The following is a 15,671-nucleotide window of genomic DNA, read 5'->3' as shown; positions in this document are numbered from 1 at the left end:
TTGGCATTTCAGCTGCTAGTAAAGGGGAAACAAGGTCAGACGAGTTAGTAGTCTCAGTCCCTAACAGGCAGATTTGTTACCACATAAAGGCAAGCCAACTCACTCCAACATGTCAATCACTTTGAGAAGTTTTGAATCGAGAAATTTAGGGCCCTCAGCAGGATTTTCAGTGAGGACACCCAGAGTGGTATCACTGACTACCACTGTGCTTCCATCTAAATGGCATTTATCTTCCAGGTGCCAGGTAAAACACCTGAAAATCCGCATTGAGCTAGTAACTTACTAGGCCAGTGGGATGTCATCCAGACTTCCACTTGCAGCCTCTAATGGCAGGATTATCAAACCTACAAAGCAATTTATAAGTGCATTGGTGGGGAGGTGATGGTCTTATTGATTTAGTAATGGAGGCATTGTGATAGAGAAGCTGTAGGACACCAGAGTGCCTCATAAGAGGCAGATGGATGTTCGCCCTGGGATTACTCCATCCCTCCTTTAGAACGCAGAGCATTGGCCAAATGATTCAGGAACCAGTCAAGCTTTGGCACAGCCTCTCATTATTAACTGGAAAAAGCAGAAAGTTACAGAACCAACAAGTATAAGGACGTCCCTTTCTACCTGTGCTAGTGATTTGTTTTCCTAGGGGTGATAATTACTGAGACATTTAATAAGCTTCTGAACCACTTTCTAGTATCAGAAAGTAAGCATCTTCTCTACAGCGATCTACCTCAGCAAAAATTTGATTTGTAATACATGATAGCAAGTCAGTGGCAAAGCCAATCTTAAATTCCAGTTCTCCTTTTTCACACCTAACCATATTTCCCTTCTGCAACGCCTTCACTTTTTTTTTAAATCATGCTCAACTAAGGTAGAGCTTTTAACACCAGTAATGCAGTTACCATGCCACCACCTGTATAACAGATTCCGCTGTTTGCCAATTTGTGAACACTTTGTTTCCAAGAAAACAAATTATTCCTTAAGCACTAGAACTAAAGATCTCCTGTTTGTTTCTTATGGTGGACTGCGAGCTCAGAACAAAGGTTTTTCATCATTTGAGGGATTCATAAGTTATTCTTCCTCTGTGGATTTGCTGTTGTCTCCATGGCCTTTTAGAATGGGGAATTTAAAAAAAAAAAAAAAAAAGTTGTACAGGAAGACAAATTTGAAGATTCAATCTAGAGCCAATCTCTAGAGGATTCTGACCTGCAACTGAAAAAAATGAAGCAGGCTTTTAGGGGATTTGTGTGGATTGCTGTCAAAAGCAAGTATGAAGTTGTCTCCTCATACACTTACATGGTCTGGGATCTGTGTGCTATGTGTTAAATTTTACAGTTTCTTAGGTCTTTTGCACTGTCCAACGTGGTTACAGTTAACAAGGAGGAAGTGCTCAGGATGTGTACTGGAAAGGGCAGAGAAAGGACATGGCTGGAGCTTACTTGGTCAACGAAAATTTAAAATGACAGAGATCTAGTATGTGATGAGACTTAAACAGAGAATGTAGGACTCATCCAGCTTGGGAATTTGAAGACAACTGATAAACCAAGTATGTTCTCATATGATGAATCCAAGAGGAAGCAGTTGTAAGGGAATGGATTGGAGACATCTCAAAACCAGGAGAAAAATGTAGGGATGCTTCCCATTGAAATCAGGACAGCACAGGGCTGAATGAACTGACCTGGACTGGGGTTCAGAATTGCGGGATCTATCCCAAGTTCTCCTACTTGCTTTTTCTAATTGTAGCTTAAGCATGGTGGCATTGTCTCTCTTTGTAAAGTTCACGCGCTATTACACACAAAGCATCCGTTTTTAATTTCTGTATACCAGAGGTTCCTAAATTCAGTTTGTTTACGTACACACAGGTGGCAGCAGCAATCTTTAGCTTCCTTAATTGACACATGTTCTTTTGCAAATTTAGCTATGACTCAGACTTGCCATTGCACTTTAATGACTCAGATTCAGTAAGAGTTGAAGCGGAAAAACTGTACAATTTGTGTTTGTTTGTTCCTGTGGTAAGAGAGGATGGGAAAGGATCCTCTATTACTCCAGGAAACCATAAATTTTTAGAATATATAGTAAGCACTTCAACTAGGTTTATAACAGACAAATGTTAAACTAAGAGTGTCCAAAAGCTGTTATGGTTACTGCCTGTGTCTGAGAGGTGGACTGTTGAAGGAAATGGTGTATCCTTGGTATTCTGACTCAAATATATGAAAGAAACTCCAGTAAGACTAGTATTTTATAAAGAATAAATCAAAGATAATAGGCGATTCATAGTTTTAAATAGATCTTAAAATCTGATCTCTCTCACTAATTTAAAACAATACCGGATTTTATGATGGAGTCACTCCCCTTCCATCTGTCTCATGAGCTGGACTGGATTCCTATTCATTTTCTGATACCCACATTATTGTTAAACATTTCTATAGCAAGAGTACTCAAAAGCAGAAGCATTAAGGTCCCACCATACTGAATGCAGTACAAACTCACATGTACACAGAATTTGTGGCCCAAAAGGCTCATAGTTTGGGGTGACAGGATATGCCATGCAGAAGGGTTGACTTAACATACGCACAGAAAGAGTATTGCCAGCACCACAAGTGACACCCACAATTTCCAGTTACTATTCTCATATTTAATGGGTCTGGGTAGCAGGGAGGCCTCTGGAATATATCCAGAAGGGGAGGGCATTAATATTTAAACCAATTCAGATCCATATGAGTGGAGTCTAAGGTACTTTAAGATGTTTCCCCAAATAATATGGTAGTGAGGGCGAGCCATAGAGCATGAGATGTAACAATAACCCTTTTGGGGAAGACTTTCACTTCTGGAATCTGTTCTCCACCTTGTCAGAGCGTACTACAAAATTGCATCTGTACACCTGATAACATGACTGAAAGGAGAGCTCTGGTGGTTTTAGTGGCCACAATACACCTTTCAAGCTGTTGATATATTTTATATATGTACCTAGAGTACAAATAAACCAAACAATATATTCTCTATCAAATCTATTTATTACGTTACTTGTCCAAACAAGATAAAGAAGGGAGCTGGACTTGATGATCTCTATGAGTCCCTTCCAACTCGAGATACTCTATGATTCTCAAGTAATTTTTACTAGAATAAGGAGGATGTTTATACTAAAATCTAAAGGCATTTTAAAAATTATTTTTACACCTTCCCCATACACTGGAAGATTTGTCAAGGTGTACTTAAGATTAGGAGATAAGACTCACTGGCATCACACCCACTCCAGTGGTCCAGATAGTGTTATGAGAGCCACCGAGGCAGGCGGGACAGTCTAGCGCTCAGAATTGCCCTACTTTGAACACTGAAAGAGAGGTCAGCATGAGGAAAGTGATCACTTCTCCATCTCCATGGCATTACAGATATCCTTAGTGGTTCCTTTAATGCTGTTTTCCCATTTGCTTGCTTCTCCTCTCTAATAATTTCATCACCTACAGGGGCTAGCCCAGAGATCAGAAGAAATGAAGGGGAGGTAGACAGCCAGCCACCTTCCTATCCAGTCCTCCTCAAAGAGTAACAGGCAGCAATTGTGTCTTTGCCAAACTCAAAAGGGGGTAGACAAAGATAATGGAAGACTGAGCTGATCTTAGTCATTAGAAGAGCAGCACAGACATGCCTGAAATTTCCAGATGGGAAGCAGTGGTCAGAGAGAAGTGGAGATGTCAAAGAGGGAAACAAAGTCACTGAGGTCAGGATTGACACAGCACAGACAAGATGTGAGGCAGAATCATGAGAAAAGCGTGGAACGTATTGCTACAGTTGTTGGGTGGCTGTCAAAAACAGCAAAAACCAAACAGAGCGCTGTGGGACTGGCTCTACACTTCTGCTAAGGAATTTACGGCATACCATTACTGCTGGTGGTGATTACTTTCATTTAATGTAAAATTAACCACAAGTCATTTTTTAATGTGAACCCATATGCAACGCAGTCATTTTTGAGTAAGATTTATATCGAGATATGAGAAAACCTACGAGATGCTAACCTGCTCAGAGCTGAAATGAAGAAAGGCTCCTGGAAGAGCCACTTAACCAAGCTCCACGCTGCTAGCGTTGCACTATTGCTTGCATGACAACCTGGGGACACCACTTCACCAAACAAGTAATTCACTGTAACATATATTCCTTAAAAGATTGCTGTACATTCTCCCACTTGGCACGCGGGCTTGTTGCAGGTTTTCATCAGGGACTTCACCACAGCACTTACCGTCTGTTATTCCCTCCCTACGATGAGGCAAGGGGGGTTGGTCCAACCGTCCTCCCTTGTGTTTTTTAGTGGGCCTCGGCCTCTGACTCTGATTGACAGCTGCACTGGTGTTGCTGTCAGTAGAAAAGGGACTGCTCGGCCGAGGTCTCTGAGAAGAAGGGTATGCTTTGCCTAAAAAAAAGAGAAACCAGATGAAAAATTGTTATTGCCTTGAAATGGGCTGTTCTATTAACGTCTGTTCCAAAACATTAAATCTGGTCTAATTCTCAGAGGCAAGCAAGTGTCCCCTTGAGGTACCCACTGATGACAACTGCTTTAAGACACACCACAACAAGCAAAGTGAGAAACTTGGCATTCTTTTGTCTTTAACTTTGGTAATTAAAATCATTCCATCTGCTGTGATAAAACTACTGTATGCCATGTAACTCCTACCTGCTCTGTGTGCTGAACAGATGTGTCATAACAACTCCTCAGCCTTGAGCAGGGAAGGAAAACAGTTCTGCAATCATATCAAATTTATCTCCTCCTGCCTTCCACCTTCACGTTTCTCGAGCCAGATTCTCATTTTAGGGGCTCCCATATGCACTGTATACTGGAGTAACTCCAGTGAGATAAACATAACTGATTTTGCAGTGTATGTTTGTATACTTAAGGGTTCACTTTTCTCAAGAAATAAAATATTGGGGCATATTTAAATATGGGGGCATATTTAAACGCTAAAATGTTTCTGTTAATTTTCAGTATTTTTAAACGTTAAAAAAGTAATGTATTCTGACTGAACGTATTCCTCAGATATACATAGACTAATCAAGCTACATGTTTTCTCTTAAAAAAAAAAATCTTTGATGGTGTTCCATGGAGCAGATCATTAAAAGCATCACCGCAGGGACCGTAGGAGTGCAGTTCATTTACTGCATTCACTTTCTCTTATTTTGATATTTTTATTCAGTTAACTTAACTAGGCTTATTGTTTAATAATAACTGAGGAAAACTAAAGGTCACCATTTTTATGTCATTCTTGCCAAGTATCTTGGAGATGTTAACGCTTTAATTTGTTTAGAACTGGTACTTAAAACTCTTAGTTGTTTTAATTCTATTTGCAGTGGAAAATGCATAAGCCAGTCAGAACTTCTGCTCTTTCAGTCCTACTGTAGGCCCAAATGGTGTAAGAGTTGATGGAAAGTGGTAAAATGGTTGGTTGTTATTTTTCTGGTCATCTGACAGCAAGCTAGAAAGGAGCTTTATGGTCTTCTGGGTAATGTAGAGCAGGGTCTACCCTGCTGCAAGTTATGTTTTCGAGCAAAACCTTTGAACAGATGCTCTTAGTTCCAACGTGCCATCACAAACGATCCGATCTAGACAAGCCTAATGGGGACTAATATGCTACTTGCTACACTATTTGAAATATTCTTAGTGCAAGAGGGCAAAGCGAAAAAAGGAGTCATAATCTCTCTAACATGGCATTTCCCATTAAAACATACATGTTAGAATAACATCTCAGTATTTGACTTTATAGATTTCCTGACTGTCTCAGGCTTGATCTTCTACCTTCCGACTGCTGTGCACCCTGAGGAGGACACTGCTTTTAGGCAGGTTTGTCTCCCCACTGCATGTCACTGCCATTGGAGGTTACCCTGTCTGAAACCCTCATGTGGACATTGCCTCACTCGCCTCTACCAAAATAAGCCCAACTGAAATTAAATGGTATGAAAAGTATGCCTTTGCTAACCTGGCTCATTTGAACTGAAATGGGTTACAGAACACCCACCCAAGCAGCTAATTCTGGAGCTGGGAGACAGTAGTAATAAGCATTTGGGGGAAGGCTGGAAACATTAACCTCTATAGCTGGCACAGCTGCAGCCAGACAAAGGCAAGTGATCAAGCCCTTGTTTCATAGATAAGGATAAAACAGCAGATGAACACAGACAAAATATTAAAATTTCATTTAAAAATAAAATACCACTAATGCAAAGAAATTCAGATATGAGCCTGAAATTCCATCCTAGCTCACAGCACATTGCACAGATGTTCTGCAAAAAATAAACTTGCAACATGCAAGTGCAACTAGTGAGTGCAGGATGAAGATTCTTCACACTTATTCTTTTGACTAAAGAAACGTGATTATTCATTCAGAATGTTGGTTTGAAAAAGAAATAGACACCAAACATTCTCTCTTTCGTCCCTCCATTAAAATGAGGGAAAATAAATAGCACTGACCTAAATCAGATATGGGGCAAACACAAGTGATGCGCAGGCTCCCAAAACACATTTTTCAATGCACCTAGTAACTGCTTACAGCACCTTGTATTTGTATGCAGCCCTTCCAGAAAGAACTGCTGAGCGGTGTCAGAGTCTCTGTAGCAGATTTAGTGTGTGTAAGTGGAGACAAGGATGAATCCACTAATCCTTGATTTAATTTCCCAAGGGTGTTAAAAAGGAAAACTGTCTGAACTTCATGGCAAATCACGTGATGGCTTCTGGAAATCGTAATCAAAGTGTCTGGCAGGAGAGACACCTTGTGCCTGGATTTACCAGTGTCTCTTATGCTTGGCAATCAAACGCTCCCACGTGAGGCTATCAAGCTGGCCTTCTCCTTTCATATCAGCGAGAATATTTTACAGCTGTTCTGATGGGGTGAAAATAACTGCCCAGACTGCAAAGGAGAAAAGAGTCGGGACCTTCAGACTCCCGCCAGAGCAATGAACAGAAATAATACTGCTGCTTTTTCGCTACCAGACGCCATTTTGCGTGACACAGGGTTTGCTGTGGTACAGCAACAGGCCTGTCTGATTGATCACGCTACATCGGCAGGTTTCATATGGCAGTGAAACTGCAGTAAGCACCAGGGAGTTATTTCCATTTGCTGAGGGTTTCATGAGAAAAAGAGGGGAGGGCTGTTTGTTTACCCGTGGGTTTTATTTTGTTTCCTTTTTGCCTGCTGGATAATTAAGAGAGTAAGAGGGTAATAATCATAAAGTCTCTACCACAACTGTTGGATCCTTTGTTTTACCCTAAACTCTAATAGTCTGTCCAAGGAATTGCAGGCATACTCAGTTTAAGTGCATTTGTGACCTCATTAAGCAAGGAAAATATAACTGAGAAGAGGGCTCTCATCCTTTCCTTGTACTTTCCACTTACATAGCTACAATAAGAAATTATAGTTATTTAGAAGTGTTTATGTGTTTGTGTGTCCATTTATTTTTGTTACGTGTGTGTTTGTGGTGGAAACTCTACTTCTAAATGGCCTGATACAAACGACATTGACTTTGGGTGAATCTTTGCATTTGCTCTTACTGAGGCCAAGAACACCACCAAAGAAAAGGTTGAGAATGGTTTGCTCCTTTCATTCAAGACTGTTCAGGACATTCTTCAAGCAAAACAGTGTATTTTAGATTATAGTTTGGCCAAATGTGCCCACAGTAGATGAGTGAAGGTCTACATCAGTTTTTCTTCTCTTTTGCTTTGTTTTTTTTTCAAAAGATGAAACAGATTTACTCAGTCAATTTTCCACTAGCGTAAGGAGCAAGTGAGGGTTTTAACTACTTTTAATGGTGAAATAACTATCTTTTTATGATGACTATGTCTGACCAAAGTCAATGGCAAAAGTCACAGTGATTTGAGAAAAGCTGTATCTGTTCACCCTGTAGTTTGTTGGCGACAGGACTTTGCCATCAATTCTTTTCTTCATTCCTAATGTTCATAAAAGGCAATGTTCGCCACGAAGCCATTGCATGCAGAAAGCATGTGTTCTTCAGCCCTAACATGTGGAGACTAACAGTAAAAAAATGTAAATGATGGGAACATTATGGGACCTGTGGGCAGGAATCGGCTGAGAAAGCATAACAAAAATATGACCCAAGTTCATACTTTTCTATTAGATTTGTGGATTTAAATAATTAGTCATTTTTTGCTATTTTGATAAGACTAAGCAAATGCAAACGCGTTCTTTTTTCCAGGATACTTAAAAATCATTTTTACTTTTTTTTTTTTCTAGAAATAAACATATGGAGCTTTAAAAATATTAACTAAATTTTATTTACTTTTCATTAATTCGGTTTAGAAGGTTGGCTGTTTTCAAAAGCAATAGTCACTTTATCTTTGATACATTTAACTTGGCAGATTCAGTTGGCATAATTAAAATTAAATTTTATCAAAATATATTAACTTATTGAATTAAGTATCTTTTAAATTAGCTATTAATAAGGATTTTAAACAGTTTGTATTGTTAACAATAAAAGCACACCAATTCACCCCATGCTTAGAAAAACTTCACAGAAAAATACACTTTTGCAAGAAGAGATGCAACAGAAGAGCAGGGATGGAGATAATAGTTTAAACATGATGTTCATCACTGGAAATGTGAACGATCGTGAGGAGATTTTTGCAAAGAATGAAAGAATCAAAGACTGCATGGCAGAATTAGTGATCTCTTCACTGAAATATTAAACGATGCATACATCAGTAAATCTACAGCAGAGTCAGCACAGAGGGAAACTGCAGCAGACTGAAGGTATAGATTAAAAGCTTGTGCTATTCACTACTTCAAATCACTCAAAATGAAACACAATGCAAGGTTTCATTTAAAATATACTGATAAAAGTATCTCCATCCACCTTATTCCATGCATGTTAGACAAGTGTGAGACGCAGGTTCACTGAAAGGAAAAGAATAGGCAGAGACACCCTTCATGCAGAAAGCATCAACTTTGAGTCTACAAACCTGTTCTTGTCAGGCTGGTTCCATCCAGCCTAAAACCAGCTTTATCTGCTGCTGCAACCAGTGCTTGTGCAAAACTGCCGCTGGTAAAGATCGAGTCATCTGAGGAGCTACCTACACTAGATCTATGACTAGAAAAGTTACGGTCCTCATCAGACGCAGAACCCCATCCATTTACCATTGAACCTAAAAACAAATGTAGGGGTCTAGTGAGTTGTGCACATTTGATATTTTTTGATCATCTAAAGCTTAAAGACCCACTTAATATGTCCTTTCTCAACAGGAAACACAAAATTCATTTGACAGAGCTTGGTACAAAAGAGCAGTATTCATCTAAAGCTTCAAGACTCACTTAACATGTCCTTTAACAACAGGAAACGCAAAGCTAATCTGACAGAACTTGGTATAAAAGATCACTATCGATGGTAAGAGGGATCTCATTCATAGCTCCCTCCATGTTGCTTTGACCCTGTAAACAAAATGATACATATTCTCTACAAATACGAAGGCTCCATAGTAAATTCTTTTGAAAGTTAATAAATTTTCCTTAGGATTGAAACGAATCTGATTTTTTTTTTTACTTGACTTATTAAAAATCAATATCTAGTTTGATATTTGCAAAAAGAAGTCTTAATTTAGGACAGCACAAGTGTAAGGCTAAGTCTCGGTAGATATGGCTGAAGTCAGACATGGGCTTCAAGAGCTATCCTGACCAAGACTGGCATTATGTCATTTTCTCAATCAAAAACTTAAAATAGATGAGCAATTTTAACGGCCTGAAGAAAGCTGACCTAAAGTAGTTCATTCTAGTGGATTAAAGTTACCTTTTTAAAAGGTTGGAAATAATGAACATTCAAGACCAGAGCAAAAACATATTCTAATTTAATATTGAGTCAGTCACTAAACCAATGCTGGCCTCATGGTACCTTCTAGCTATGGATTACCACCACTGCAGGAGAGGAAAGTGATAATATCATAAAAATGCAGTCAGAAAACCAGATACCAGAAAAAGCACATGAAAGAAATATAGAAATCTTGACATAACTGAAATGTAAAGAGCAAAATAGTGAAGGAAGGATTCATCTTATTTACTCTTTTTACATTTTCTTTTCTTTTTTCGGATGCGTGAAGCATCAATCAGCTACCCAATGTGGCAGTACAATGTATTTTCAAAAGCTATCACTCATTTCAGATTTTTTTTTCAAAGTACTGAAATTCAGTTTCCTCTGTGGCTTCAGATGGCGATGATGGTGTCCTGTACTTCTAAAAATCATGGGTAAATGTCACAGGGTAATTCTACGCTGTGCAGTGGAGCAAGAGGCAAAGGAAACTTAGGCAGCACCAAGTACCTAGCTTTGCTCCAGGACCGCGGCAGCCATGCTAACGGCTGAGGTCCAAGCTGCACCATGTCCAGCTGAGGTGCAGAGCTGCCAGACTGCTTTTGAGACCTGAGCTGCTGCATGGCATCGCATGGTGCTATGTAGGCATACCGTATTGTTCTGAGATAGCTCAGGCACCTATCCTGAAATACCTGAAATTTGCTTCTTAAAAACAGTGGCATGAAAAGGTTGAAAAAAAACCCCAGTGAACCCATGAGGATGTGCAAAGAACTGGTTTTCAAAGATATGAAGACACATGTGGAGAGATACATCACTGCTCTCACTTAACTATACAGTTAGAACAGCTGAATTTATGTAAATGTACACAAGATGTGTAGCAGTGTAAGTCATGTTCTTCAAAGCCTTTTTTTAACCCACGTCCAAGAAAGTATTATTGTGTTCGCAATTTTTAACTCGTAAATCAGTAATGACATGCTTATTAGTACCAAATTGATACGCTAATTAACTAACGGTGGTGTCAAATATTAAAAATATCTTGCAAAAATGAATACTGGAATTTAGTCAGTAGCACACTGCACCACAAAGCCCAAGAACAATGGATTATTTTGTGATGCTGCAGTGACCAAACCTTTTAATGTCAGTAAAGTGGCAGCCTATAATAACAAAAGTCCATGCACTCCTAAGACGCAAGAAAAGAAACCGAAGAGGTCTAGGGAGGTCTGACAGGCAGAAAGTGTGTTAAGTGCAACAGAGAGTGACAGAGTTTGATTCTGCTTGCCAAGAGCACACATAAAATTGTTATTTTCCAAACAGACTCGACCTGATGCAGATAGATGTAAGGAAGCCTAGATAACAGCAAGGGAAGGCTAAATCTGAATTTCCTCTGAGAAGACAGTTTCTGAACTAACAATCAAAGTGTGATAGGACATCATAGAGAATGGAGAGTAAAAAAGCTTAGCAACAGTTATTGATGATGTATGAAAAGAGATACTACAGATAAAACACTTCATGAAGGTGTAAGAAAATGAAATGCTACAGCTGAGGACATTTTCAAACAATCACTTATCGACATATTCTGCAAAATATGTAAGCACAAGCTGAAACATAAGAATATAACTAGACCTACAGATATCAAAGGATGACACTTGGGTACTAAAAATTTAACACGTATCTTGTTAGTTTCAGGGCCCGAGGGTTCTGTATGATAAATTCTACTCTCTACTTAGAGACATATAAAAACATATGCTGATACAGAGTAGGTATGGTTTTCAGTATCATAGGCAAAAGGAACTTGGGTTTGAATTTCCATTTGCTTACATTGCTCTGTCCATTTGCTAACCAGTCACTCAGTTGTTACCCAACATAAAATACACAGGATAATTTGGATGGACGCATTCAGGGTATGTCTAAGAACAACTGCTACTTTTCATCTACTCTTTGAAGGGCTGGACTAAGTTCATCCAGTCCAAAAAAATAATCCACGGTTTATTTATGATATATACTAAAAAGCCGCAAAAGCCCATAACGCTCTCTCCAATGTGTGTGCATACACACCTATCATTCTACACGCTCACAGACATGCCTGGTTTTTCTAAAAATAGCTAAATTTTAATTAACAGTAGAAAGCTGTTATCAGACTGACAATTTTTCAGGCTAACCCTATCGGAAAGCCCCGTTCCAGAACTCCTCTGTATTCCCAGGGACAGCAAGCATTATCAAGGCTAGGAACAGTGCACTCTGCCCATGGATCACTTCCCTTTCCCCTCTCCTCCAGCAGCTGTGTTAGGAGGCACAGCCTGTCAGGATGGAAGCATAACTCAATTCTTGCAGGGACGTGAGCTTTACTGGGATGTCAACACAGTTTACAAGTAAAGCAAACAATGACCCCACAAGAGTACTGCATCCAGTTCTGGGGTTCCCAACACAGGAAAGACATGGACACGTTGGAGTAGGTCCAGACAAAGGCCACAAAAATGATCAGAGGACTGGAGCACCTCTCCTGGGAAGACAGGCTGAGAGAGTTGGGGTTGTTCAGCCTGGAGAAGAGAAAGCTCCAGGGTGACCTTACTGCGGCCTTTCAATATAGAAAAGGGGTGTACAAGAAAGATGGAGAAAGACTTTTTACCAAGGCTTGTAGTGACAGGACAAGGGGCAACTGAAAGAGGGTAGGTTTAGATTAGCTATAAGGAAGAAATTTTTTACAATGAGGGTGGTGAGACACTGGAACAGGTTGCCCAGAGAATGTTCCATCATTGGAAGTGTTCAGAGTCAGGTTGGATGACATCTCTAGTAAAAGACATCCCCGCCCACGTCAGAGGGATTGGATTAGATGATCTTTAAAGGTCTCTTCCATATCAAACCATTCTATGAGTCAATGATTCCCTGATACTTCTGGTTGCTGGAAGCAGAGGCAAAACTCCTTATACCTGCTGAAGTCAGCAAGCGACCATGAGACATATACAGCACCCACAGCTTTATGCGACCACGTAGCTAAAGGGGAAAACTCTATGCTATTTCTGCTGGTTCCTGAGCTATTCAGTTTCCCCGCATAAACAATTTTTTCCCCACTAAAACTTGCAGCAGTAAAATTCCGGCTTGCTTTGTCCTCCAGAGGTGTGGATATTGCCCAGTAAGCATGGGAATGCTGGAGCCCAGCCCGGGCACCTCAGGCTACCATGCAGCTGCGTTAACGTAGCACACATGGTGACTGCTTGTTTAAAGGCATCCACTGGCCTCTTGTTTTCCAAATCAGATGCACATTTGTTTCTCTCTGAATAAAGGCAGAATAAGAGATGCTGACGTCCCTTTCAGATCAACTATGCATTTTGAAATGGAATGAAACAGGCTTTCAGTGTCTCCTTTACATGCAGCTCACTATGTGTTTTCCAAAAGCACATTTGAGTTTTTACGCTTTCTGGCAACTGTAAATTTTACTCTTGCTGACAGCAGCAGTAAATGCTTTACGCAGAACAAAATCAACTCTGTGAAAAGTTGAACTCTGTTTTCTTGCTCCATAAAATATCTCTTGGTGCTAATGCAAACAGAAAGCTTCTTTGCTCTCAGGGAAAGGTGAGGGGAATAGAGGTGCTAGCTTCTAGTAGACTGCATGCTACTGCTTTTAGTGGAATTTTGCAGGCAATAAAAATGCTATTTTTCTTTGTAAAGTGTACTCTTGCTTTACTTCAAAAAAAAAAATCTAACGTGCTTGGTGAAGTAAAAGCTCCTCGCGACAATCCTAACACTTTTGAAAATTCCATTAGATACTTTTCTCTACATACCAAACCTGATGTGTATGCTTAAAGTTAACAAATGATGTCACTGGGACTTGTATGTGTATGCTTATGTGCTTTCCTTCACAAGACCATTAAGCACGTGCTAATATTAAGCTCCTGCTCCTCTTGCAAGTTTTTTGATGGAGGAGGGCTAGAATGCTTAGGTTTGTGAAGTATGAATGAAGTCATTGGGCACTGACTCTACTTCAGCTGAAATCAGCTACAGAATTCCTTTACCCTTTGTACAGGAGAAAGACATTTTCCTCTTTCGGATATATCTGATTACTGTCGTGGTCACAAAGAAGGAATGTCCACTGGTTTTGGTGGAAGTGGTGGAATAAAAGGGACAATAGTCATTGTACCATTAATATAAGAAAGAATAATAGAAAGGGCTGAACGCAGAGTACAAATATGATCATACTTTAAAAATTAGACCTGGTTCTATACTTTACATGATACTTCACAATAAATGCCCAAATATTTAAATGTATATACCTGAAATAAACACTTAAGTTTTATTTTTTTTCTTTTGGGGAGGGAAACACTAAACAAAAGGAGGTAAAAATCATACGTACATACTTGGCACTTCACAGGTCCAACCATAATTAATGCCCTTCGTAAACATTTAATGAAAAATGAATTTATGTCACTTAGCCAAATTTATTTGTGCTTGCATTTTCAATCTTTCTAGATTTTTTGGTTTCCATATTGCTGAAAGGCACAAAAATTTCTCAAATTTATTCAAGCTGTTAGAAAAGAGATGCACACAGAACATTAAGTAGTTGCTCAAATGTTGCTGAGCAGTAAAATACTATGATAAAGTGGCATCTTGCTGTGTCTCTATTACTTCTTCAGCACTAAAATTAATTTATGATCAGTCATCAATTCATTTACATGTCGTTTTATGCTAAATCCATCGTTGCTGATGAATGCATATCCCTAGATCCATTAAGCTAGAGTAAAGTCTGTGCTTTATAATATGACCCTGCTAATTGTTGCATTACCATTTTTATGAGATACAAAAAGTAGCAGTTTCTTATTTTCTGAGCACACATTTAATCCATGAAACACATTCTCCCTATTAAATGCAATCTGTCTAACTGCTTATAAAATACAATCTTTTGCAATAGGTATCCCTAAGCAAATCAATATAAATATTGAACTCTGCCATGGTAAAATACGGCTTATCAAAATGATTTTGCGTAATTTTCAAGAATTATTCCATTTGTGCCCAGACACAATGAATGAACAACTTTTACCATACAGACAGTGATCAGTGATTCTTTTAATCAAGACTAAAACATGCCAAATAAGGGATTTTCTTCCTTGCTGAGCTATATAACACATGGGGATTTCAGATCTATATAATTTTGTTGAAAAAAAAAATTAACCTTTTGCAGTGCCACTGTTTACAATAATATCTCTCTGCTTCTATGAGTTTGTGTCAGTTAGGTAGAAAAAGGCTTGTTACAATTTCCATGGTAGTCAATGGGTGTATCTCTCCCCTCAGTCAAAAGGACCAGGACTGAAGATACAACAGCTCTCACTACCAGCTTCACTGGTGGTGCTGGGAGAGGAGAAGATAAGGAGAGGGCAAACAAAACCCTGAAAACATAATACTTTGATTTGACAGAACCTATTGTTGTTAGGGTGATTTCAGTGGAGAAGCAAACTCATTTCTTATACAGCCATCATATGCAATTAATTAAGTCTATTAAAGTAGAATATAACAGACTCTTCATGACCATTCAGCCCATAACTTTGCACAGCACTTCATTATAAAGCCAAACATTAAACATAAGCAAACAAAAAACCGTACTTCAATGTGTCTCTGAGAGCACAAAGAGCCCTAAGTAATTGTGAATTAAAAGTCAAGTTTTACAGCTGCTTTTCAGTTTTCTTTTTGAAAAAATCAGAATCAGTAATTTGGTATCCTAATGAACCATGCTGGGAATGAAGCAAAACTTTGGCTTTAATTTCATATTCCATCCCATTAACGTTCAAATGTAAACCTCCCTTCTTGAGTTTTCTTTGCAATATCTGGAAAACGTTAAGATATAGTTACTGTGCGCTCCTCCTTTCTTTTCACGTTATTATACACGTCAACATTATGTCTCT

General features: G+C 39.1%; 1 protein-coding gene across 15 annotated transcripts in view; it reads right to left on the bottom strand.

The window, feature by feature from the left end:
• The window catches only part of ROBO2 (roundabout guidance receptor 2), a 471,920-nt gene that overhangs the window by 11,786 nt on the left and 444,463 nt on the right, over positions 1-15,671 (bottom strand). For 8 of the 15 annotated variants that reach the window (XM_063347596.1, XM_063347664.1, XM_063347625.1 and 5 more), the window contains one exon: positions 4,226-4,396. In XM_063347596.1, coding sequence (XP_063203666.1) covers positions 4,226-4,396 — 171 coding nt within the window. Of the gene's footprint in view, positions 1-4,225; positions 4,397-8,944; positions 9,128-15,671 lie in introns of all 15 variants that reach the window. The other 7 variants (XM_063347562.1, XM_063347578.1, XM_063347615.1 and 4 more) reach the window with 1 other exon arrangement.

This window comes from Chroicocephalus ridibundus, chromosome 1 (genome assembly GCF_963924245.1).
Source record: "Chroicocephalus ridibundus chromosome 1, bChrRid1.1, whole genome shotgun sequence".
Classification (NCBI taxonomy): Eukaryota; Metazoa; Chordata; class Aves; order Charadriiformes; family Laridae; genus Chroicocephalus; species Chroicocephalus ridibundus.
Note: the sequence above shows the minus strand (reverse complement) of the source record. Positions and strands in the feature narration are given on the sequence as shown.